The following is a 26,625-nucleotide window of genomic DNA, read 5'->3' on the forward strand; positions in this document are numbered from 1 at the left end:
ACTAACCCGTATGTCATAGAGACTTGAAACTTGGAAGGATGGTAGTACTCACACTGCCTACAATGTGACCAAGGCTTGACTCAATCGGCCTGACGGGGGCACTACAGTGATCAAAAGTACTCAAGTGTCTTATGTCACTGGAATTCTTGGTTTATAGCAGACAAAACAATTATCAAGTATTTTGCATTTTTTGGAAAAACATACTTTTGCAAACTAGTCCTAGGTTTTTCGCCCCATTTGGAACCAAACCAGTGCAGAAAGATTCTCTGGAGAATAATTCTCAAAAATTATCAAAAAAAAAAAACTTTTAGTAAAATGCCTATAATGGAATGAGATATTTTTGCCAAAGTCGGAAAACTTATGTAATAGCAATTTGTCCTTTCAACATGTTAATCAGTGTGCACGGTCTTGGTCCTAAGTGCCACAAGTGTCTATAAGGACATTTGCGTATCTCGAAAAGTTTGAGCACCTGTTAGACAAGGTTAACGGAGGCTGATCAGAACAAAACTGGTTGGGACTGTTCGACTAACGGCCCCCAAAGGTCTGAGAGAAATTTGAAAGGATTCGGTCACTGAGGGGGGGGGCTTTTTTCAAGGGTTTAAACGATTGTACGTCACTTTTTTTTTTTTTTTGCACGTATGCACAATATCCATATCACACGATAGAACTCCTCATTCTGGACAACTTTGCCTCTAAAACCACTGCTTTCAATCAAATTGTTTGTTAAATGATTGAGAAGGTGTCAAAAATCTACTTTTGCGAACTAGGGTTTTTGCTTAATCTGGAAAAAAAAAACACTGAGCACGAGACCGGTTCTAAACAAGCATGCAAAGTTTTAAGGAGATGGGACCAAAGCTGGTGCTACAACAGTCATGACCGTTAAAAAAAACATAATATTGCTATGGTTAATTACCTAAATTTGCAAAAAATCTTTTTGAAATCATTGTTTTGGGTGGTTACAAGCTTGCTAATAATGTCTTTTCTCATATGTTTAAATGCCTTAAAGCGATTAAACCCGGTATTTGCTGTGTATAGCTATGTTTCTTGTTATATCACTAGAGGTTAATAAACCAAAAGTCTCACCCATAGGCTTACTTAAAGAAAAAGGTGGATATTTTATTTTAATGTAGTTAAAAACTATAAGATATTAATTTACCGAAACTAATGTTTAGTGCCATGTTGTGGCTGCATTGATCTTTCTTCTTTTGTTTTCACAAAATTGTCCACCATTACAAAAATGTACACCTGTTAAATACTATTACTTGGACCCTTTCTTTAGCATATTTTTTTTTCAATTTGTAGTTTTTAAGCTCAGCCATGTTCACAAATTTTATCTTTTCTTTCAAATTAACTTTTGGCTCTATTCCAAACTAGATAATGTCTGAGCCCATTTTTGTGCAACCCTTTTATGAATTCCACTATTTAAAGTTTACATACCTTCGTTAATTAATTGTTGGAGCAAATTCGTTTATCGTTTTAGGCCCTGTGCCATATTTGTGAACGTTTCCCCTTTGTATTGTATAATAATGAACTACATTTCCCATGAGCCCTTGTAAACCGAGTTTCGGATAAAAACATCCTGAAAATAACGGTCGGTTGACAGACTGCCGCAGTACAGGGGAGGCGCGTTCATATAATCGTCCTCTCCGAGGAACACAAATCCTGAAATACACCGAAATAAACCATGGCTGAGGGCGACAATAAAAGTGCGAATCTGTTGGTAAGTCGTCTGTTAATATTCTTTTGTACAGGCAGTTCGCCTGCTGTCGAAATGTAATGGTTATTAGTCTTTAGCAATATGCTAAGCGGATTTCTACCTCTGTCACAATCTTAAACACGTTAAATCAGTTGACAGATCACCATAAGGCTTAATCTGTCTTCTATTTTTAATATTGGTCGTGTAAATTCAGCGAATATACCTTAAACGCCATGGAAATGAACTGCGTGATAAGATATTAGCAAGCTAATTCCGTGCTAACGAAACGGATTGCGCTCTATATCTAGCGCTTTACTAAATGGTTTTATGGCTGATGGATTTGTTTGTTATATATTTAATATATTGAAGCGTTTAATAAATATTTGCTTTTGATAAATATTTGTAATTTAAGATTGCATGAACGCTGCTGGAGATAAGCTAACGTGAGACGAGTCTTTACATTCTGTGTGTTTTCGAGATTAAGTTAGTTGTAAAGCCAACAAGAACTCTGTTTGACGTTTATGCTTTAGTCTTATAAATTACACTAAAATTTTAACTACCAGTATTTTAACGTGATGTATCACCGATATAGGAAGTAACTTGGCCTGCTGGTTTGAACACAGGATTTCAGTCGCCGTTTTTAAAGCTGTTAACGACGTTCCCCTCTTTTACTTCGTATATGTAAACAACTAAATTATATATCTGATGAACTAATATGTCTTGTAGGTGTTTTCTCAACATTCCTGACATTGCAGCTGGATGTGCCCATCCCATGACTTGACGACACTACCATTGTATAGCAATTTCCGATAATGCCATGTCATGTGTCGTAAGAGAAGCCATTGTTTTGGCACTGTTACTGACTAAAAACATTTCTCTAGGCTCAAGAGACGAGTCAGCTAGAAGAGCAGCTGCAAGCATGGGGAGAGGTCATCCTGGCTGGAGATCAGGTCCTGCGTTGGGAGAAGCCGTGGTACCCGGGAGCATTAGTGGGCGCCACCACAATCCTGTTCATGTGAGTTTGCGGTTTAAGGCATCCATTAGAGCTACTTGTTGACTTCAGGCTTAATCTGTCACTTTAGTTAATAAGATAGGGTTACACGCTGAAAGCTTAAAGGATTAGTTCACTTTCATAACAACAGTTTACAGATAATGTACTCACTCCCTTGTCATCCAAGATGTTCATGTCTTTCCGCAGTCGTAAAGAAATGATGGAAGAAATGAGGAAAACATTTCAGGATTTCTCTCCATATAATGGATATTTATGGTGCCCTGAAGTTTGAACTTCCAAAATGCAGCTTAAATGCAGCTTCAAAAGGCTCTAAACGATCCCAGCCAAGGAGGAAGGGTCTTATCTATCGAAACGATCAGTTATTTTCTAAACAGACTGACAATTTATATACTTTTTAACTTCAAATGCTCGTCTTGTCTCATCTCTCTATATCGAAAAACTCTCATCTCGTTTATGTCTTCAATGTGAAAATCGTCCTACAACGCTGTTTTTACCTTTTTTTGTAAAGGGTGTTTGAGTTTTTTGTATGTTCAATTTGTAAACATGGTGTCAGTACTTTTGCAGTGATCTAAAGTGATTCTGAAGTTGGGGAAGAAAACAAGATGGGAGTTTTTCGACATACCCAACTTTTCAACTGTATTGACCTGGATCACACAGACTGTGCATGTGCTGTGCAAAGACAAGACGAGCATTTGAGGTTAAAAAGTATGTAAATTGTCAATTTGTTTTGAAAATAACTCATCGTTTCACCAGATAAGATGCTTCTTCCTCGGCTGGGCTTTTTGAAACTGCATTTTGGAAGTTTAAACTTCGGGGGGCCATACATATCCATTATACGGAGAGAAATCCTGAAATGTTTTCCTCAAAAAAAAAAAAAACAATTTCTTTACGACTCAGGAGAGAATAACATGAACATCTTGGATGACAGGGGAGTGAGTACATTTATCTGTAAATTGTTGGTTTGAAAGTGAACTAATCTTTTAAGTCCTTGAGGTATTTAATGGTTTTTACCATCAACACTTGCTTTCTCATGTCTCAGATTATATAGATTGTTGCACATTGTAAACATATGTGACCCTGGACCACAAAACCAGTCATAAGGTTAAATTTGACAAAACTGAGATTTATACATCATATGAAAGCTCAATAAATAAGCTTACTATTGATGTATGGTTTATTAGGATAGGACAATATTTGACTGAGATGCATCTATTTGAAATCTGAAATCTAAGGATGCAAAAAAATCAAAAAGACTGAGAAAATCACCTTTAAAGTTGTCCAAATTAGGTTCTTAACAATGCATATTACAAATCAAAAATTACATTTTGATATGTTTACAGTAGGAATTTTACAAAAATTCTTCATGGAAAATGAACTTTACATAATTTCTTAATGATTTTTGGCATAAAAGAAAAATCAAAAATTGACCCATGCAATGTATTTTTGGCTATTGCTACAAATATACCCCAGTGACTTAAGACTGGTTTTGTGGTCCAGGGTCACATATGCTCTTTATGCTGATTACATTGTCAAGTTTTTGCTCTGACAAATACAGCCACAGCCAAATTAAAGGAATAGTTCACCCAAAAATTGTAACCATGCACCACAAAACCAGTTTTAAGTAGTATGGGTGTATTTGTAGCAATAGATTGTATAGGTCAAAATTATAGATTTGTCTTAATGCCAAAAATCATTAGGATATTAAGTAAAGATCATGTTCCATTAAGATATTTTGTAAATTTACTACTGTAAATATATCAATGTAATATGCATTGCTATGAACTTCATTTGGACTTTTTTTTTTTTTTTTTTTAATGGCATACTCTGAGTAGTAACAAAGAATATAGAGTACCCAAGACTTGTCACTCGTATAGTTTTGAATGGGGAAAAATGCAACGCTCATTATGGCCGTGAAGCCCCGCCTTCTTAGTGAAAGAGCCAATTGTTGATTAGTAAAGTCAGTGCGTCACTGCAGCTGCCGTTAGAAGTCCCGGTTGCTATAGAAACAGTCAGCACTCTAATGGTGCGTTCACACCGGACGCGTAGTTGGACGTTTGAACATTTAAGTTTACTCGCTTCATTCGCGCGTGACATTTACTTCACAACAGACGCGAATTCGCGTCATGGGAGGGGCTTCTGCCACTCGTCAGCGGGAAAGTAGTTGTAAAATAGGTGAATTAGCTCAATTTGCCAGCTTTAGCTTGCTTGTAGTCTCAATATGTATATATATTAGGGCTGTAACGATACGCGATATGAAACCGAAATCGCGACGTTCAGATCCACGATCCTGTGTCGCGGTGTAATAAGGGAGCATCGCGACACACCCCGTGACTACCTTTCCAATCATGTGAGGCCTGCCTGCAAAAGTTGAGCTAACGTTAGTTGAAGAAGAACGTGAGGAAACATGGCAACCAACTCAGAGATTGCGGACCCTCCCTCCTCATTTAAGTCAGCAGTATGGCAACATTTCGGAGCTGCATAAAATACGGAGAAAGGCTATTAATAAAGAAAAAAAATCCAGAAAATGCGTGTAATATAGCCAGCGCAGTAAAAATACAATTATGTGTAAAATGTCATAGTAAACTGACTAGCGTGGTTTTCATGTCAGACACATTGTCCCATAAAATGACAAATAGCAAATAACACATAGTATTTTCATTACGTTTCATTTATTTTGTTTTTGTAAAGTAAAATGAGACCTTGTTGTTTGCAATATGTTTACCCCGAGCCCGCGTCGCGAACACCAGCTCGACCGCAAAACACTTTCACTATGAGAGAAAGCAGCAGCCGCTCAGAGATTCCACCGCTTGACGCGTCCCATGTGAAAGGGCTTTTAAACGGTCTTCAGACAGAGCACGAACACAAGCATGGGACCGTGTGAGCAGCGTCAGCGTGTACCGGATTGAGTACAAAGAGCAAATGCCTGTGCATGTCACCCACACTGCACCTGACAGATAAATATTATTCCACCGTTACGTCAGTTTTAGCGGTTCACCCGTCGGGTAGGACTCTGTTTCGCACACACATAGAATCTTGCATCGCTAGCAGGTTTAAAGAATTTGACATCTTGACAATTTTATCAGTCATTTTAAATTAAGAAAAAAAAATTCAGTGACAGACAGACCTTATCAGTTGTTAATTTTAATACAGAAGGTTTTTATTAAACCTTAAAATGTGACCTTGTATGTAAAGCTGATTGAAATTGAAATTGTTTTTTTTTTTTTTTTTTTTAATAAATCTGTTTGATTTTCAGTTTCATGTTTTAATTTTTGTTCAAAATATCATAAGTATCGTATCGTGAACCCAATATCGGGATACGTACCGTATTGTGACCTAGGCATATCGTTACACCCCTAATATATGTAGGTCAAATTGAGTAAAGAGCGTTTTTTAAAACTTACCAGATTGTCCGACCCCTTCACTCACTTTCTTCCTAGCAAGATCCTTTTTATTCCTGTTTCTATAAAAGTACAAAGATGTATCGTACAGCTCAGAGTAACCACAGACAGCAACGGTGATTTTGTCCTCCATTGTTGTTTCGGATTTCTGCCTCCGTCACTACTAGAGCAAGCTCCTGATTGGTTAACGCGGCGCGGATTTTCGCCAAAGTTCAGATTTTTGAACTTCGCTTCGCTTCATTCGCACTATTCACGCGTTTCGCGCCGCCTCATTCGCGCGTTTCGCGCCGCAGGATGGCTATTCGCGTCTTTGCATTGACTTAACATGTAATTCACTCGCGCTTGCCGCTTCATTCGCGTCCGGTGTGAACGCACCTTTACACTTGCGCTCAGTACTGCACATGCGCACTGGCTCATTGAGCCGGAAAAATAAGCGTTTTTTTTTTTGTTTGTTTTTTACGCTATTGGAGCACAAGGAACCACATTTATAAGGCAGTTCTTGTTGGATTTCTTTGGTGATTTAAAATATGAACTTTAATTGTAAGCTTGGTGAACAGTTTTGGAGAATTTGATGTTTCCCCATTCAAAGAGATAAGAGCTGCACTTGCATTCCCGAGAGGCATTTCAAAGATGGCCGCAGAATGACATGACTTGCCTTAAAGGGACTTTGGTAGTAATAACCTTGCAACTGTTAAAAAAGTATGGATTATATAGTATGAATGTTGTTGTTCTCATTCAGATTTACTACATTTGTCATGTGACACACATCATGGGATGTAGCATCATTGAGTAGTAAAGCATTCATTGGATGTGCACTTTAGAATCTTAACAGCAGTAGAAAGTAGGTATGGCATCGTGATACTCTTTGGAATCGATTCTGAGCTTCGATTTTAACTAGTGTTTCTTTCGGCAAGGAAAATTATGACTAAATATCGTCGTCAACAAACCTTTATCACGTGACGAAAACGAGACGAGACGAAACGAAAATGCTGGTCATGTGACGATTATAATTAAATATTTAATGCAATATCGTTGACGAATAAAAACGAGACTAAATGTGGTTTACAAAATAAAAACGATGCTAAAATGTCTCTTCATTTTTGTTGACGAAAACGAAACGAAATGTTATAACGTTAGATTGATGTGCGCATGCCCAGTCACACTCGCGGAATTATCTAGAAGACGACTACAAACGAAGTTAAGTCTGACACAGATAAACGGACCGATGGCCGGCCAGCTGGGGTTCGTCTTTGGGAGAAAAAGAAGAAACGACATTTCTTCGAAGCGTTCCCCTCAACTCTTATTGTAAAAAGGTTCATTATTCAAAGCTTTTCAACACGTTGTACACTAATGACATCTTGTGGTCAAAGGTGGAAAAAGTTTCTTTTGCGTCCCAGATGCCCAAGCGATTTTTGGACAGTTGCATAAAATAGATCAATTTGTGCTACGAAAACCATAAGAAATATTTTACTTACACAAGGTATAAATTAATTAATCTATTAATAAACTTATAAAAATATAAGCGTGATTCGTGTTGGCATAGATGCTCAAAGTAAATTAAGAATATTGTTAAGCCTGACTAATATTATTATTAATTAGAAGTGCTTGTGAAGCGGGGATTACTACAAAATGAACATGCACAAAACTACACATGTACATTTATTCGTTATGATTTATTCTTAAAAAGTGAATGACACTTGAAACCTGCGCAAGGGGCTTGTTATTTGATTTTTGTTGTAAATTCAAATTAGAGCATCTTCCATGTCTGGAATGGATGTATTCTTGAGCCTATAAGGTAACAATAATGTAATAAGATAACCTTGTTTGAAATGGGTTTGGCTAAATGAAAACTTTGGTTTCGTCTATACTACTAGGTACTTATACTATATTGACTGGGTTAAATAAATTTGCATTACTAAAAAGAGACTAAAATACAATTTTTATTGACTAAAACTAGACTAAATGTAATCAGTTTTCGTCGACTAAAATAAGACTAAAATGCTCAGACTTTTAGTTGACTAAAACTTGACTAGACTAAAAAGAGTATGAATGTGACTAAAACTAATAAAAACTAAAATGACAGCTTCACACAAAGACTAGACTAAAACTAAAATTAAAAACGGCCAGCCAAAAACAACACTAATTTTAACAGCAGATGGCTCTCTAATCCAGTTTTTATCTGCACACTCAAACACTCACAAAGAAGAGTGCAGAAGAGCACTTGTATGTTCAGTCATGTAAGTCATGTAATTTCACCTCGGATCAGAATGCTTTTATGACATGAGATTAATGTAAACGCAGCCCACTGTGAATACCCTTGTAATGCGCTTCAACCTTTTATGAATGGTGTATGTGTTAGGGATGCACCGATCCTTATCGGCCGATCATTCTTGCGCGTTTTGTCAGTAAAACCGGTTCTGTAATCAGCGGTAAATGCCATCAGGTGCGTGATTTCACGTTGAGCCGTATATACTACACACAGCCGTTGTTTACCGAGGAGCTGCGCAAATCAATGTTCATTATCAGTGTGAATGTGCGCAGCTCGTCAGTGAACAACGGCTGTGTGTAGTATATACGGCTCAACGTGAAATCACGCACCTGATGGCATTTACTGCTGATTACAGAACCGGCTTTACTGACAAAACACGCAAGTGATCGGCCGATAGGGATCGGTGCATCCCTAGTATGTGTGGATGTAAGGATTTGGAAACAAGCAGAGCACACCTGTTTCTAAAGCAAGCACTGCCATGTGCTGTTCAAAAACTAAGCTGATGTGTTTGGAAAAATCTCAGAATCGATGCTGAATTATTTCTTTATTTGCGTTGTAACGATTTATCATCCCATCCCTTGTAGCAAGTTTTTGCCTACTTTTTTTTGAATACTGTAAATTTGAACATAGTAGTTTCTTCCTACAGTACAGTAGGAAAGTGTGTGATTTTTAGATGCAGCCAGTCGCTTTTTTTTTCTTTGCTGAATGTATCTGTTTTTGAATGAATCACTTGATTAAATAATTCAATGACTCGCTCAAAGACAGTCTCTTATTTTGTTACTAAATGAAGATGTTTTTAAACGGATCAGTTTACTCAGTGATTCAATGACTCGCTCTTACTTGTCACTGTGATTTGTCACTTGTTGCCACTTACTGTCTTAAAGGATTAGTTCACTCCGGAATTAAAATTTCCTAATAATTTACTCACCCTATGTCATCCAAGATGTTTATGTCTCTTTCTTTCTTCAGTCGAAAAGAAATTAAGGTTTTTAATAAAAAACATTCAAGGATTTTTCTCCAAATAGTGGAATTCATTATGGATCAGCAGGTTCAGGGTAAAACTTGCTGTTTTAATGCAGTTTTAAAGGGCTCTACACAGTCCTTGCAGAGGATAAAGGGTCTCATCTAGCAAAACAATTGGTCATTTTCTATAAAAAAAATAAATGAATAAATAAACCTATGCTTTTTACCACAAATGCTTGTCACGCACTAGTTCTGCGTCATTGACTGCATGCATTACAAAGTCACGTTGGAAAGGTCACATGTGATCTAGATGGAAGTACTGATCTAGTGTTCACAAAGTGAATGTGCAAAAAAGTTAAACACCCTTTGAAAAAAAAAAATTGAAGTTGGAGGAGAAAACTTGTTTCACCCTACCCTACCTTTTTATACCGAAATACACCGATAAAGAACTAACCGTACATTTACCTTTTTATTGTTATTACGCAATGTGTGAAATGTAGACGCGCATCGCAGAGCTAGTGCAAGACAAGCATTTGTAATTAAAGTATATAATCTTGGAATTTTTTTTTTTTTTTTTTGGAAAGTGACTGATTGTTTTACTAGGTAAGACCCTTATTCCTTGGTTTGGATCATGTAGAGCCCTTTGAAGCTGCATTGAAACTGCAATTTTTACCTTCAACCATTGCCTCCCATTGAAGTCCAATATATGGAGGAAAATCCTGAAACGTTTTTCTCAAAAACCATAATTTCTTTGAAGAAAGAAAGATATAAATATCTTTGATGACATGAGGGTGAGTGAATTATCAGGAAATTTGAATTCGGGAGTGAACTAATCCTTTAACTATGTAATTTGTACAAAGAGTCACTTAAAAATATCCAGTACTAAGGGTGTGTTTACACTTGTAGTTTGGTTTATTTGGTCTGGACCAAAAAGGAAAGCGATACATTTTGGTCCTGGTCTGCTTAGTGTTCACACTTGCACTTTAAGTTGACTACACCTAATGCAGTCTGCTGGACTAAGCGCGCTTACTGTTGCGTGTATGTGATTTTATTTTCACCACCTGCAAACTCGCAAAGAAATTATAAAAGGCACTTTACCTCCTTTTTGCTTCATGTTTGTCCTCTGCTCATTTTGTTTTGGATACACCTCGCATCACGTCGCATCTTGTCATTACTTCCAGTTTTTGGTTCATTTATAAGTATTTGGTCCATGTTGCGTTCATATATCATTCGAAACTCGGAGTTAGTTTGGAAGTTGACCGAGACCCCTTTTTAGCGGTCTCAGTCCGCTTGTTTAGTGCGCACCAGGGATTGGATGGCAGTGTTCACACACATTCAAATGAACTGCACTAACAGAGCAATCATAGCAGAGTTTGTTTTAGCCTAACATGACAAGTGTAAACACACCCTAATACACAGACCAACTGTCATAATTTGCATACAGTCAAAAAAATGACATGAATGCATGAGTTTAATGTCCTCTTTCTTCATTGGCAGGCTTGTCTACTACTTGGACCCCTCTGTGCTTACTGGTCTGTCCTGCAGTGTCATGATCCTGTGCCTGGCTGATTACCTGGTGCCCACTCTTGCCCCCCGTGTCTTTGGTTCTAACAAATGGTGAGTGAAAGGAACATCAGCAAGTCCTACTTTTGACCACAGGCTCTAAAGTAACATAATCGCTTCATCTGCTTGCAAGGTCAAATAGCACCGTTCTCTTCAAAACTCAAGTGTTTATCTCTCAATCTAATAAACTTGTGAAACTTCAGATCCTCTGAGAAGACACGGTGGTATTTGCACAGCATGTATGTTCTTGCCTCTTCTGGTTTCATTTTAGTCCGTCTCCCCTGGCAACTTTCCTTGCTCTAGTTGAGGAGCTGGGGTCTCTGGTGTCTTTGAGTGACAGGTTGCAGTTGTTGCTGAGTGTCCAGTGTCAGGCACAGTGTTGGTTTGACTCAGCACATCTACACTCTGCACTGAGACATCTTGCTATGCACATCACATTCTGCAGAGCGGGTTGAGATCAGACCCTTGGCATTTATTTTAGTATCTGGCAGCTTCCTGTGGCATTAAGCTTTAAGCCTTCAATATGGTCATGTTTTATGCCCAGAAATAAAATGCAATGGCTAAGCAGAAATGGAAACAAATTTCCTCTTCGTTTATGATGCGTTTGTATTACCCATGAAGACACAAACATTAAAGCCATTGTTTGTTTTCTGAGCACTGTTTTGTTCCTGCGCAGGACCACAGAACAGCAGCAGCGTTTCCATGAGATCTGTGGCAACCTTGTGAAGACTCAGCGCCGTGTGCTCGGCTGGTGGAAACGTCTGTTTGCCCTGAAGGAAGAAAAGCCAAAAATGGTATGCTCTTTTGACGACTTGTTGAACAGCACCTTCCTTGTTTTATGTCTTACAATTCACTAGTGACTCATAAGCATTTCACACTGAAAGCAGGCTGTCGTTTCACACCACTAAGCAGGCTTTATCACTGTTGCTCAGCAGTAAGAACAAACAAACATGAGCCTAGCCCTAGTACACAGCTCTTATACATAATTAAAGAGCACTTGTGCCCCAAAGAGAACATTTTCAAGTGTTCATAATCCTAAAATAAAATGCATGGCATAGCCTATTAGAATGCAGTTACATGCCCCTGAAATACAAGTTATGTTGATATGTTTTTTTTTTATATATTCTATGCTGCTTACCAAGCCTGCATTTATTTGATCCAAAATACAGCAAAAACAGTAATATTGTGAAACATTTTTACTATTTCAAATAAGTTTTCTATTTGAATATTATTTTAAAATATAATTAATGTAATTTATTCCTGTGATCAAAACTAAATTTTCAGCATCATTACTCCAGTCTTTACATGATCCTTCAGAAATCATTCCAATATACTGATTTGCTTTTAAAGACCATTTTTATTATTATTATTATCATCATCATCATCATCAATTTAATTTTTTTTTTTTTTCAGGATTCTTTCAATACAATTTTATCTGAAATAAAAAGCTTTTGTAACATTATACACTACTATACCATTCAAAATAAAAATGGTAATTTTACTGTTTTTGCTGTACTTTGAATCAAATAAATGGAGGTTTGGTGATCAGAAAATACTTTGAAAAAAGAAAACGTAATCTTTTGACTGGTAGTATATATCATATTATGTAGTTTAGCAATAGCACTCAAGCAAGATTATCTGCATGACTGCAAATGTGGTATTGATTTTGTACAACAGGTCAAAAAACAAAGTTAATCTTGTTTGCGAAATTGAGCAAAACATGATCAAATCTAACAAGTAGTTTTGAACAAAGCCACAGCAGAACTGTTGTTTAATGCCCATTTTCTCTTGTATGATTCTTTAGGGTCTTCATGAAATCTGTAACATACTTTTAAAATTCCTCAATGGTCATGTAAAACAACAGCCTCTTTACCTCGTCAAAAACAAAACTAAAACCGTTTCGGTGCATGGCTCTCTAAATAATGAGCTACTGCTCACCCTGCCCCTCTTCTTTTTTTCTTTTTTCTTTTTTTTTTTTTTTTTTTTTTATTCAATGGAGTGTTACCATCAAAAAACTAAAACTAATCCACTGTTCCTTCAGTGGCTCTGATGTCAGGAAGAAATGAAGACTTAAGTTCAGTTTTACATCCAACTACAAAACGCCTGCATTGCTGACAAGACATTGTTGTCGCGACAGCTGCCCCAGCGCACAGAAAATGGCAGACGGCGTACAAAAGGCTAAGGGCAGATATATGCTATTAAGAGACTGTCCGTCGGTGGTCGTGGGTGGGGCCTGAGTAGCATGAAGTCATACTGCTCAGAAAATCAAAATGGCTTGATAATTGAGACTGTTTTGGGTTTGTGGGATTACAAAAAATAACTGAATTTTTATTATTGTAGGTTGTGTCCACATACTGCTAAGACACATTTATATGCAAAGTGAATTTTGCATCTGATGTCCCCTTTAATGAATCCACATTTTCAAACAAGTCAAGCAAGCCAATGATTTAATAACCCATTCTTATAGACCAGGGATCATCAAATCTGGACCTCGAGATCCATTTTCCTGCAGAGTTTAGCTCTTACCCTAATAAAACACACCTGAGCATGCTAATCAAGGTCTTCAGGGTCATTAGAGAATAACAGGTAGGTGAGTGTGATCAGGGTTGGAGCTAAACTCTGCAGCGCATTGGACCTCCAGGGTAAGATTTGGGGAACCCTGTTATAGACGGTCACTCGCTTTACTTATGGTTGAATGATTGGCGCACTCATTAAGACAGTGATTAATAAATATTAGTTTAATGATTGGATGATTGTTCCGACCAAATAGTTTGTATATTTTTGTACCTTCTGTAGAAAACTATCTGTACTCCTTATAACACTTGTTTTACTTCTCTACAGTATTTCCTCTCTGTAATCAGCAGTCTTGTGGCTGTGGCCTGGATCGGACAGCAAGTGCATAACCTCTTCCTCACCTACCTAATTGGTATGTATGCTGTTTATCTGGGCTAAAAGTTAACCAAGTTAAGCAAACTACATGAAGAAATTTCCTGTGCTGAAAGCCTGTTGTATAAAAAACGCACAGCTCATTTCATATCTCTTACATCACAAAAGCATTTATATATATATATATATATATATATATATATATATATATATATAAAATATCTTTTTTTTTTAAATCGCAAAAAGGCTGTAAGATCTATGAATCTATGATGCACCACAGTGTGTAGAGAAGTCCCTTCATCAAAGCCTAGCTCATGCAAACAGCGACTAGGCTGGGCAACAAAGAGGTCATTGTATTTAGGTCATGGAAAGCCACGGTTTCAATCCAGAAATATGCTGCCATTTTCCCTCTCAGCACACAAGGTTTGTTAAATCTGTTTATACCAATTAGCTGAAATGTTCTGATGCAATAAGTAAAAAAAAAAAGTGTTATCCATTATGAAATGAATAGTACTTTTGGAAAAATATGAAGAGGTGAGTTGGGTTTATACTTTCACAGGGCTATTGTATTAGTGAATGTTAGGGATGTAACAATATCAAAATCTTACGGTACGATAATATCTCAATATGAAGTCCACAATACAATATTTGAGAGATTTAAACATTTGTACATTTTAAAGTTCTTCTAATTAACTTTGAGAGTTGAAAATTAAGAGCTCTAACCCATGTTCTTAACTAAGAAAACGTAAGTCAGAAAAAAGTGAAAAACCTGGACTTTAAAGGGAACTCTTTTTATTTGTGGTATACTGTCTCAGTCTAAATTACATTCACACTAGTGTTTTAGGAACCCAAACAAATTAGAATATAATAATAATAAAAAAATTTGTAGTATTGTTATTCCTATTTCTATTGTAAAACAATTGCACTATGAATATTTCATAGGTATATTCTTTTTTGCTTAAAGGAACACTCCACTTTTTTTGGAAATAGGCTCATTCTCCAACTCCCCCCGAGTTGATAAGTTGAGTTTTACCGTTTTGAAATCCATTCAGCCGTTCTCCTGTTCTGGCGATATCACTTTTAGCATAGCTTAGCATAGATCATTGAATCCTATTAGACCAATAGCATCGCGTTCAAAAAATGACCAACGAGTTTCCATATTTGTCCTACTTAAAACTTGACTCTTCTGTAGTTATATCGTGTACTAAGACCGGTGGAATTGCAAAGCTTCAATTTTCTAGGCTGATAAGATTAGGAACTACACTCCCATTCCGGCGTAATAGTCAAGGAAGTTTGCTGCCGTACAATACTTCTTGCCTAATTTCTACACTGGAAAGAGATATTTTGAATTTGGGCTGCAGTAATGTTACCCATTTAAACACTAGCTGTCAGCTAGTCATACTGCACTTTTAAGCTTTTATTTTGACAGAAAAGGCAGTAGAGCTTTTTGACGGAAAACTCCAGCTTCAGTGAAAACAGGCTTACAAAAACACATCTCACTACAAATCTAGTGAAATGCTATAATCAATTGCCACAAAAACAAAGCATAACTGGTGGATGCTTCATTCCCAAACGCACGCTAAATTACACAGCACATACATTAAACAAGTTCACTGCATTCACTGTGAACTGAGCCGTTCTGAGGGACGGAAAACACCGGATCATTAGCTGATCACCTGAACGAAGTGCGTGCTTGGCTTTGAAACGTGCAGTGAGAACAGACTTGATGAAGGAATTAAGCCATGTTGTGCTTTCGGTTTTAGTTTGTTTGACAGATACTGTGCCAAAGCATAATGGCCCAAAACACAACTTTAATGACCTTTTATGTAAGAATAAGAAGTTTAAATATATTTTAAAAACTACACTTGTTGCCCGAAAGACCATTTCATATCTTCATGTGACCATGATAATATCGCGATACTACTATATTGATAATACCGTTGAATGTCCACTCATTTGTTTTGTATCCACAGTGAGCTTCCTTCTGCTTCTGCCTGGCCTCAACCAGCATGGTATCATCACCAAGTATGCTGGCATGGTGAAGAGAGAGATCAACAAACTTATCAAACAGAAGGAGAAGAAGAATGAGTAAAAGATAAGGTTCAAGTGAAAAGTGAAATTCTGATAAATTCAAGAATTAAAACTGGTCATCTCCCCCTGTTTAACGTCAGATCTCCACAGACCAATGTAAAGCCTGAGCTGATAGTGAAAATCTAGTAAACAGCTTACATGTACGCAGATATCTCTTGAGGTTCATGTGTAATGTTTTGTTTTTAGGTTTCATTTCAAATTATACATTTGTTTTCCATCAGAAGTATTTTTTTTTTCCAACACTGAAATGCTGCATTCATTTCAGCTGTCTTACATCCATTTATATTTGCATGTCATAGTAAAAGTGTTAAGTCTGTGTAAAATATAAAGAGCGCTTAATTTCTTCTAATTCATTTTAAAATCAGTGAAGCAACTGCCGAACATTTACGTTAACTAATTAGATGCACAGAACACATCATCAGAAGTCTTGAAAGTAGCCTTTTCTTCCTCAGATGGCTTGGAATCATGCATTTCTGCACTGTTCTGAAAATTGCACTGGAAAAAACAGAACTGGAGTGTGTTTGTCCCGTACTGCTGTACTAGTGCTGTGTGGACCCCATTTACTGTCCTCTAGCTCTAGCCACTTCCCAATCCAACACCTGTTGCTGGGCTGTAAATACATGTTCATTTTCTCTCCTTGTATTTCTTTGTGTTTCTACTGGCTTGTCTTAAGTTCGTCTTCTCTCCTTGTTCTTTTAACTGTCATTTTGTGTTTGAGTGTGGTCAGCACAACAATAAACTGATTCAAAACTAGAGAACAATCTGTAAATACTTGATTTTTCTCTGAAATATTGTTAATCTTCATTGCTCAAAATTTGAAGGAATATCAGCTGTAGGTATACCACTGTGTTTGACAAATTATCCAAGGCATTTCAACAAAAACTTTTTTTTTTGTGGAAAAGTGATCGAAATTGGTGAACAGTAACCACTTTAGCATAAAAGAAGATTACAACTAAAATTTTGGAGGCATACAACTGTGAGAAATAAGTAGGCTCTTGCTTTGACTTCAGCACATCTGCAGCCACAGGACATCAGTAGTTTCTCACGCTGGTGTGATCTTGGTGCACAATTTAACTCTCTTCCATAGATTGGTAGTGGGTTTCTTAGCCATAACTTTCTCCCCAGAGATTTTCAATCTGGTTTAGATCAGGTCTCTGGCCTGGGCAATTCATTATTTCAGTGTTTTTAGCTTTGAGGAACTGCTTTACCAGTTTTGCAGTGTGACTGGAGGCATTGTATTGCAGGAAAATTGGGAAATGCTTGCAGGGAACGAACTGCACGCTGCTGAAGGAGGTGCCTGATAAACATTTGCATTCACCCTTCTATGTATCTGTATAAGAGGCCCAACTCCTGCTGTGGAAAACATCCCTCAAACCATGGCACTTCCTCCTCCACCTTTCACTGGCTTCTTTATGCGCTTGGGGTTCAGTCTTTTCTCAGTTCGACGCCAAACAAACTGTTTCCCATCGGACACAAATAAGTTAAGCTTGCTCTCAATACTAAAGTGAACTTTGGACCAGTTCTCCTTTCTCTGCACAACATGCTTCGCAAAAGTTGAGCTTAGCCTTTTGATTTTTTTTCTGCTGATGAGAGACTTGGTCACAGCAAAGTGTGTTTTCAGTTCGAATTAAACAAATTAAACGTTCCGCGACAGATACAGACCCTGTTCAGCGATGAAATTGCAAGCAATTCAAGCTGCAGTGTTGAACCGATTCCCCATTGAGAGTCTTTGCATTATCCTGTCTTCTCATGCATTTGTCTTGTGTGGATGACCAGCCTTTTTGGGGGACCGTCATCATAAAGCTTTTGGAATGACTAACTTCTCCTGCAATGGCTAAAAGTGTCAACCTTTTGGCCTTTATCTGGACAACCTTTTGTTGCAGGGTTTCGGTCACCTTGGAGCGGCCTGTCATCTTCAAATCTCAGTGAAAATTGGAGGAATGCTGCTTAAATAGATTGTCTTATAATTAAAAAAAAAAGCAGCACCAGGTGCAAAATTAACACCAATATCTGAAAGTTCTTTTTCAAGTATCTCATTTAAGTCTTTTATACTGTGCTTCAGAATACAAATAATTAATGAAATATGCTTAAAAAAAAAAAAAACAGTCCTTCTACTCCTGTTAGGATCATTTCAAATAGGACTAAGCAGATTTATATGCAGTGTTGAACTTTGTTTGACATCTAACTAGCATAATGAAATACCTCGAGTCATTTTAGTTCATTTTAATAGTGTCATGTTTAATACAAATTAAAAGGGTCACTGTGCATCTCACAACGCCGAGCTGCCCACAGAATGCTCTCCCCAGACTCTCTTCTGGCCTGTCCAGGCCCAGCTGCAGCCTTCTCCTCTCCTGTTTCCCAAAATAGCAAAATGGCTCTTTGCAAGGTCATTTATGAGAGTCACTTGCATACTGCAACACTGACATCAACTGCCTCTGTTGAACTGAGTTAGACGACATTCTTATGTGTGCATATGCAGTGGCTGAGTAGGCCTACCTGTGATAATATTATGCCTGTGCCAGGCGACTCGCTGTCCACTTGCTTCATTTGTTTGATATCTGTCAGAAGTGGTGCAGTGCACTGTTTGATATGTGGTCTGGTACAGCATGGCCTCAGCGGGGTTAGTGACCTTTTTCATCACAAAACCCTCACGGTTCTGTGTCCTGTTTTGTACCCCGACTCTGTGTAGGATGTAATGCTGACACAACATACTTAACATTAGCTATAGGTACTTTGAGTGGTTTATCAATATGTTGTTTAAATGATTCCAAAAGGATTAGTCCACTTCCAGAATTAAAATTTCTTGATAATTTACTCACCCCCAAGTCATTCAAGATGTTAATTTCTTTCTTTCTTCAGTTGTAAAGAAATTAAGTTTTTCGAGGAAAACATTGCAGGATTTTTCTCCATATAGTGGACTTCAATGGGGATCAATGAGTTTAAGGTCCAAATTGCAGTTTAAATGCAGCTTCAAAGGGCTCTACATGATCCCAGATGAGGATTAAGGGTCTTATCTAGTGAAATGATCCGTTATTTCTTAAAATAAAAATGTGTATACTTTAGAAAATGTGTATATAAATGCTCGTCTTGCACCAGCCCAACCTTGCGCATTACGTAGTCATGTTAGAAAGGGTCATGTGTGATGTAGGCGGAAGTACCAACCTAGTGTTTATAAAGCGAACGTGCAAAGAAAGTCAAACACCCTTTAAAAAAAGGTAAAACAATGTTGGACGATTTTGAAGGTGGAGAAGAAAATTAGATGTTTTTTCCCCACCCTATATTTTTGAACCGAAGTACACAAAGTGTTAACTGACCTTTTATAGCTGGTGCAAGAGGAGCGTTTATGGTTAAAAAATAAATAAAGTTGTGTTTATTTTTTTTTAAGAAAATTACCAACTGCTTTATTACATAAGACCCTTCCTTGGCTGAGATCGTGTAGAGTCCTTTGAAGCTGCACTGGAACTACAATTTGAAAGTTCGAACCACAGAAGTCCACTGTATGGAGAAAAATCCTGAAATGTTTTCCTCATAAGACTGAAGAAAGACAGACATGAACATCTTGGATGACTTGGGGGTGAGTAAATTATCAGGACATTTTCATTCTGGGCGTGTACTAAACCTTTGAAGAGTGGTTTATCAATATGTTGTTTAAACGATTCTTAAACTTTCAGTATAGGTTCAACATCGCCATCTACTGTGAGGAATAAACACTTAAGGCTTACTGGTACCAAGTCTTTCGGGCCGTGTACATCTCTGGAGTGAGTTTGTCCTTGTGATACACCGATGTTGCTGAGGTCCAGCTTTCCATCATGCTGAGAGGGATAGCATGGATCTGGGGGCAGAAAGACCAGCGCTTGACCGTCGCGTCCCCTCCCAGAAAAACTCTTTTAAGAACAGAATTGAAACGTTACTTCCTGTCATCAAAACAGTTATCTAGTTTGGTCTTATTAGCGATGACGTTTTCCAGTATAAAATGATGAAATAATATAATTATTAGTGCAATATTCTGATGACATCTTTCCAGAAGTATTTGGTTCTGTTGACTTTTGACTGCTATGTGCAACAAGGGATACACATACCTCCCACAACATTTTTCCCAGTTAAGTGACAAAGTATTCATTCATTGGAAAAAAAAAATGGCTCTTTTGAATTGCTGTTTCATCGATGCTGTTTTAATGCACCAGGGACGTCACTTTTGAAAAAAAAAAACGCAATTGTGTAATGTTAAACTGAGCGCTCACAGTGTGCTCTTACCTCTGCGTGTGTTGTAGAATAAATGGATTTTGTCTGATCGCCAAGAGTCAGTGTACTTTGATGCATTGGCCGTTTGCCCCGTACGCACGGGGTCGGTGTGCAGATGGGGTGCTCTTTGACTGAGGTCATCTGGTTATTGCCTTCACCACATCCCAGAGACACAATCTGCAGTTCTTCTCCTCAGAGATATTACGACCCTATAAAACGAATTTGAAAATCACGTATAATATATGTCCCAATCGCTTGCCGCTTTTCCACTATATCACTGGGATCCTCATCGTCATCTACTCATTTTCTGTTGATTCACAACAGGTGCTGGTAGCAACGCCAAAACAAAGGACTTTTATCTTAAAAGTACTACAAGCGTAAGAACGTATGAAAGAGGGGAGCAACAGATTTCGGTAACTTAATGTTGTGTTGTCAGATTCATTGACCCTATATCTACAGTTATTCACATAGGACCAAAGTGCTGTATATTATATAAAATAGAGAAAGTTATACATCACCTAAGTGAATTTGGGTGACATTAATGTACTACTGAATAAGTCCTGTTAATTTATGCAGTCTAAAACACAGAAATAAAATGTGTGGAAGCTGCTAAACCATATATAGTTGTGGCCAAAAGTTGAGAATTACATAAATATTGGAAATTGAAAAAAAAGAAGCTGTTTAAGCTTTTATAATAGCAATTTGCATATACTCCAGAATGTTATGAAGAGTGATCAGATGAATTGCATAGTCCTTCTTTGCCATGAAAATTAACTTAATCACGAAAAAACTTTCCACTGCATTGTTAAGAAGGCTTCAGGGCGTCCAAGAAAGTCCAGCAAGCGCCAGGATCGTCTCCTAAAGAGGATTCAGCTGCGGGATCGGAGTGCCACCAGTGCAGAGCTTGCTCAGGAATGGCAGCAGGCAGGTGTGAGCGCATCTGAACGCACAGTGAGGCCAAGACTTTTGGAAGATGGCCTGGTGTCAAGAAGGGCAGCAAAGAAGCCACTTCTCTCCAAAAAAACATCAGGGACAGATTGATCTTCTGCAAAAAAGTATGGCGAATGGACTGCTGAGGACTGGGGCAAAGTCATATTCTCCGATGAAGCATCTGGAAAAAGGCTTGTCCGGAGAAGAAAAGGTGAGCGCTACCATCAGTCCTGTGTCATGCCAACAGTAAAGCATCCTGAGACCATTCATGTGTGGGGTTGCTTCTCATCCAAGGGAGTGGGCTCACTCACAATTTTGCCCAAAAACACAGCCATGAATAAAGAATGGTACCAAAACACCCTCCAACAGCAACTTCTTCCAACAATCCAACAACAGTTTGGTGAAGAACAATGCATTTTCCAGCATGATGGAGCAGCGTGCCATAAGGCAAAAGTGATAACTAAGTGGCTCGGGGACCAAAACGTTGAAATTTTGAAATTTTGGAAACTCCCCAGATCTTAATCCCATTGAGAACTTGTGGTCAATCCTCAAGAGGCGGGTGGACAAACAAAAAGCCACTAATTCTGACAAACTCCAAGAAGTGATTATGAAAGAATGGGTTGCTATCAGTCAGGATTTGGCCCAGAAGTCGATTGAGAGCATGCCCAGTCGAATTGCAGAGGTCCTGAAAAAGAAGGGCCAACACTGCAAATACTGACTCTTTGCATAAATGTCATGTAATTGTCGATAAAAGCCTTTGAAACGTATGAAGTGCTTGTAATTATAGTTCAGTACATCACAGAAACAACTGAAACAAAGATCTAAAAGCAGTTGAGCAGCAAACTTTGTGAAAAATAATATTTGTGTCATTCTCAAAACTTTTGGCCACGACTGTAGAGAAGGACTTAGTAAGCAGGAAAGGGCGCAATATTTTGACCAAACAAGCCGTATTAATTAAGACATTAGCCTAATGTTTTACCTACATTACCAGAAATTATTAAACAATCACTAATGTTAAGATACTTGCCCTGGAAATCCTGTTTCAGTTTGGCCAAACACCACTCCTCAACATTTTTTTTGCACTCATCTCCTTAATTTGTTATAACTTTTGGCAGTCTATTGTACTCCACATGTTTTTCCCATTTCGACCGATTAGTACACTCCAAAACATGGCAATAATCAGCAAAATATGCTAGTTTTGTTTGGTTCCATGGCATTGTTCGCATTCAGTGGCGTCAATTGATGATTTCATGAACACACTGTATTCAGTGACACTGTTGTAGGCCTAAATCTGCAGCTATTCATATCAGACCAAAATGCTGTATATTAAAGCTATTCTGTGTAAAGTAGAGGAGAGTAACAGATTTTGGTTTTCTATAAAGACGTGATTTTAATGTATCTGTAGGTTAAATATATGGCAACCAATATCAGTTTTCCTAAGCACTACTACTTTTTTACACAATGTTACACTAATGCTGTCACTTGTAATCACATTCAATAGCAGATAAATGTCTTTGCTGTCATTTTTATTTCCAACCCACAAAAAAATCATATCCTAACATGTTTGACCACTTTTACTACTTTACCACAAGTTTTACAACATTTGACTGAAAATCAGTGTTTAAAGAAATCTCCAGTTACCGTATCTCCTGAACAGCTTGTCTGAGCAAAAATAAGCATGCCAACAAACACATTTGACATTAGAGACCTTGCTTAAAAGATTCAAAGAAACGATTGGATTCAATAAACAACTTTAGAATAAATTCCGATTTACTAATATTGATTTAGTTACACAACTAAAATGGCCATATTTCCTTTGATATATTCACTCACAAGTAATTGAGCTCATCTGACACAACTTTCATTCAAACTAAACATGAATGCTGCTTGCTTTGAGAACACTACTTTTTGCTATGACCGATTAGACCTTTTGATGAGGTCAAACTACTTCCACTGGAATCCACACTGAGGAAAAATGTACAGCTTCTTTTCTTTGTGACTTAATATCTGCCTCCTGAAGTGTCCTTTGTGAAAATCACTTTCCACACTGAGGGCACGTGAAAACTCTCTCTCCAGTGTGAGTTCTCATGTGATCATTATGGTTTCCTTTTTGCGCAAATGTCTTCCCACACCGAGGACACGTGGGATGGTTTCCTTCAGTGTAAATTATCATACAGTTGAGGTCAAACGTTTACACCCTCCTTTTAGAATCTGCAAAATGTTCATTATTTTACCAAAATAAGAGGGATCATACAAAAATGCATCTTATTGTTTATTTAGTACTGACCTGAATAAGATATTTCATATAAAAGATATTTACATATGATAGTTTTAAAAAAAATTACCTTATTCAAAAGTTTACACCCTCTGATTCTTAATACTGTGTTGTTACCTGAATGATCCACAGTTGTGTTTTTTTGTTTAGTGACAGTTGTTCATGACTCCATTGTTTGTCCTGAACAGTTAAACTGCCAGCTGTTCTTTAAAAAAAGCTTTGGTTTTTTTGTGCATAAACTGCATTTTTGTGTATTTGAACCCTTTCCAACAATGACTGTATGATTTTGAGATCCATCTTTTCACACTGAGAGCAACTGAGGGACTCATATGCAACAATTACAGAAGGTTGATCAAGTTGTCTTGTATCTGTGTTTCCACACAAACTCTTTCCACACTGAAGGCAGGTAAAACAGTCACAGTCTAATGTGAACTGCCCCACATTGTGCAGTTTTTTATGTGTTTCCAGGCTTCCTCAGTTGGGCGAAACTCTTCACAATATGTGACCATGGACCACAAAACCAGTCATAAGGTTAAATTTTACAAAACTAAGATGTAAACATCATATGAAAGCTCAATAAATAAGCTTTCTATTGATATATGGTTTGTTAGGATAGGATAATATTTGGCCGAGATACGTCTATTTGAAAATCTGGAATCTGAGGGTGCAAAAAAATCAAAATACTGAGAAAATCACCTTTAAAGTTGTCCAAATTAAGTTCTTAACAATGCATATTACTAATCAAAAATTACATTTTTATATGTTTACAGTAGGAATTTTACAAAAAATCTTCATAGAACATGATCTTTACTTAATTTCCTAATGATTTTTGACATAAAAGAAAAATCAACAATTTTAACCCATACAGTGTATTTTTGGCTATTGCTACAAATATACCCCAGCGACTTAAGACTGGTTTTGTGGTCCAGGGTCACATATGAGCTCTAGTATGGTCATTCTCTTGTATAGACTGTGGTGTTTTATCAAATATTCAGCACTGCAAAAGCCTTTTTTTACACCCTCATGTGTTTTCTGGTGCCTTTTAAAAGGGTCAGTCTGTACAAATCTCTTCACAAACAGAACAGACGTAAGACTTGTCTTTTGTATAAATGTCCAGGTGTTTCTTCAGATGTGACACCAAAGCAATTTTTTACTGCAATGACTGCCGTTAAATTCTGTTGCCCATTTGAAACTCTTTCCACATTGAGTCAGTGTGAATTCTCATGTGAGTTTCAGCTTGTTTTATTTACGAAAATTTTTCCACAACGGCTAATGAAAGGCTTCTCAGCACAGCGACTTAGTATGTGGCTAAAGTTTCCTTTACTTGTGAATCTCTTTCCACATTGAAGGCAGGTGAAAGGTCTTTCACTAATATTAGTTCTTGTATGTTCAGTAAAGCTTATTTTATCTGTAAAAGTGTTTCCATGTGGAGGACATGAGTAAGGCCTTTTGACTTCTGCTTTCTGACTGCTGCTTTGTCAAAAACGAGCAAGTCAATGATTTTCTTCCCATTTATGGAATCATGAGCTTTCTGATGCTGATGTCACTCTACCACTTCATTCAGATCTTTTCACTTTTGTTTCACTTCAATAAGGCCTAAAATGACAACATTAAAGCCCCACTAAGTAACTTTTTTTACCTTAAAATAATGTTTCTGACCTCATGTCAGTGGTTCATCAACTCATAACAGGGTGAAACGGCACTTTCGTATTCACTTTGCGACCCTCTATCAGCCATAACAGCACTATGTAAGTTTGGGTCGTCGGGTCGCGGTTTTGTAGTTCAAATGAGACTACAAATGCGACTTGCTTTACCGCAGGCTTTACAAAAGGTTTTCATACTTTTATAAAGTCATACAACGTACTCTGCCTTGTCACTGGACATCGTTATTTCCAAAGCCGGTCCTGGATAGCCTCCAAACAAATAACGTGCATGTGACACGACGGTAGGCTAAATTATTTACGACAGCGGTAATGGACAATTCCGCTTCTAACCTGTAGAGGGAGCATTGAGGGAAAAGTTACTTAGTGCTGCTTTAAAGGGATAGTTTATCCACAAATGAAAATTCTGTCATTAATTACTCACCCTCATGTTGTTCCAAACCCGTAAGACCTTCATTCATCTTCAGAACACAAATTAAAATATTTTTGTTGAAATCAGAGAGCTTTTTGACCCTTCATAGACAGCAAAGGTGCTACCACGGTCAAGGCTCAGAAACGCAGTAAAGACATCCGTTAAAATTATGAGAGTACCATGACATAGTATGTGGTGCTGCTGATTTAGAAAACGGGTGCTCTGTGCCTTGTTTACATGTAGAGCACATGGTGCACTCATAATGCCACTAGGGTGATGCGGAGGATAAGAATTGCTGAATAATGTCGTTATTTTTGTTTCCTTTGTGCAAAAAAAAGTATTCTTGTAGCTTTGTAAAATTACAGTTGAACCACTGATGTCACATGGACTATTTTATTGTTGTCCTTACTGCCTTTCTGGGCCTTGAACATGTCAGTTGTGTTGCTGTCTATGCTGGGTCAGAAAGCTCTCAGAATTCATTAAAAATATCTTGTGTTCTGAAGATGAACGAAGGTTTTACAGGTTTGAAACAACATTAGGGTGAGTAATTAATGATTTTCATTTTTGGGTGAACTATCCCTTTAATATAAAAACCAACTGGGATAACTGAAACAAAATAAAATCAAACTGAACCCCAGTAGAGATTATTTAGATGCATTTTGAAGTCATTTATTTTCTAATTTTCTAATCAGTTTCTATGATTTTATACATACAGCCACTATATGGTGAACTTTCTACCAATATAGTCAACAAAGCAAAATTAGGAATGGACCTGCTTGTTCCTCTTTTTTTTTCTTTTAGAGTTTGTATAAAACACACTATCCCATGATATAATGTGGGATTTGACCAGACTCAGAAGTAAAGTCCTCTTCTGTGTAAAACCCCTGGCAAAAAAATTATGGAATCACTACACTTACAAGCTGTTCACCCAATTTTTTTTACTTTATAACAAATTAACCAATCACAGACACTATTTTTGTTTAATTATTCAACACACTGGTTATGTGAAACATACCTCAAACAAATGAAATTAAAATAGTTGCATTACTGGAAAATTATTTTCCATATCGAGTAGAGGAAAAAAAATTATAGAATCATTTAAAGTGGAGGAAAAACATAATGAAGTCAGCTTGTAATTTGTATTTCTAAAACAAATATCTAAACATATCTAAAATGCAAATTAGTCAGCTGTTGAAATTGGCTAATTGTAAGGAAACGTCCTCTATG

General features: G+C 37.3%; 1 protein-coding gene across 1 annotated transcript; it reads left to right on the plus strand.

Annotated features, from left to right (window-relative positions):
- Positions 1 to 1,569: 1,569 nt before the first annotated feature.
- On the plus strand, positions 1,570 to 16,639 carry arl6ip1 (ARL6 interacting reticulophagy regulator 1). The gene is made up of 6 exons (XM_073840687.1): positions 1,570 to 1,720; positions 2,578 to 2,711; positions 10,836 to 10,955; positions 11,578 to 11,695; positions 13,743 to 13,827; positions 15,761 to 16,639. The coding sequence occupies exons 1-6, from the start codon at positions 1,685 to 1,687 to the stop codon at positions 15,877 to 15,879; spliced, it is 612 nt and encodes a 203-aa protein (XP_073696788.1). The 5' UTR covers positions 1,570 to 1,684; the 3' UTR covers positions 15,880 to 16,639.
- Positions 16,640 to 26,625: the final 9,986 nt, after the last annotated feature.

Source organism: Garra rufa, chromosome 1 (assembly GCF_049309525.1).
Source record: "Garra rufa chromosome 1, GarRuf1.0, whole genome shotgun sequence".
Lineage (NCBI taxonomy): Eukaryota > Metazoa > Chordata > Actinopteri > Cypriniformes > Cyprinidae > Garra > Garra rufa.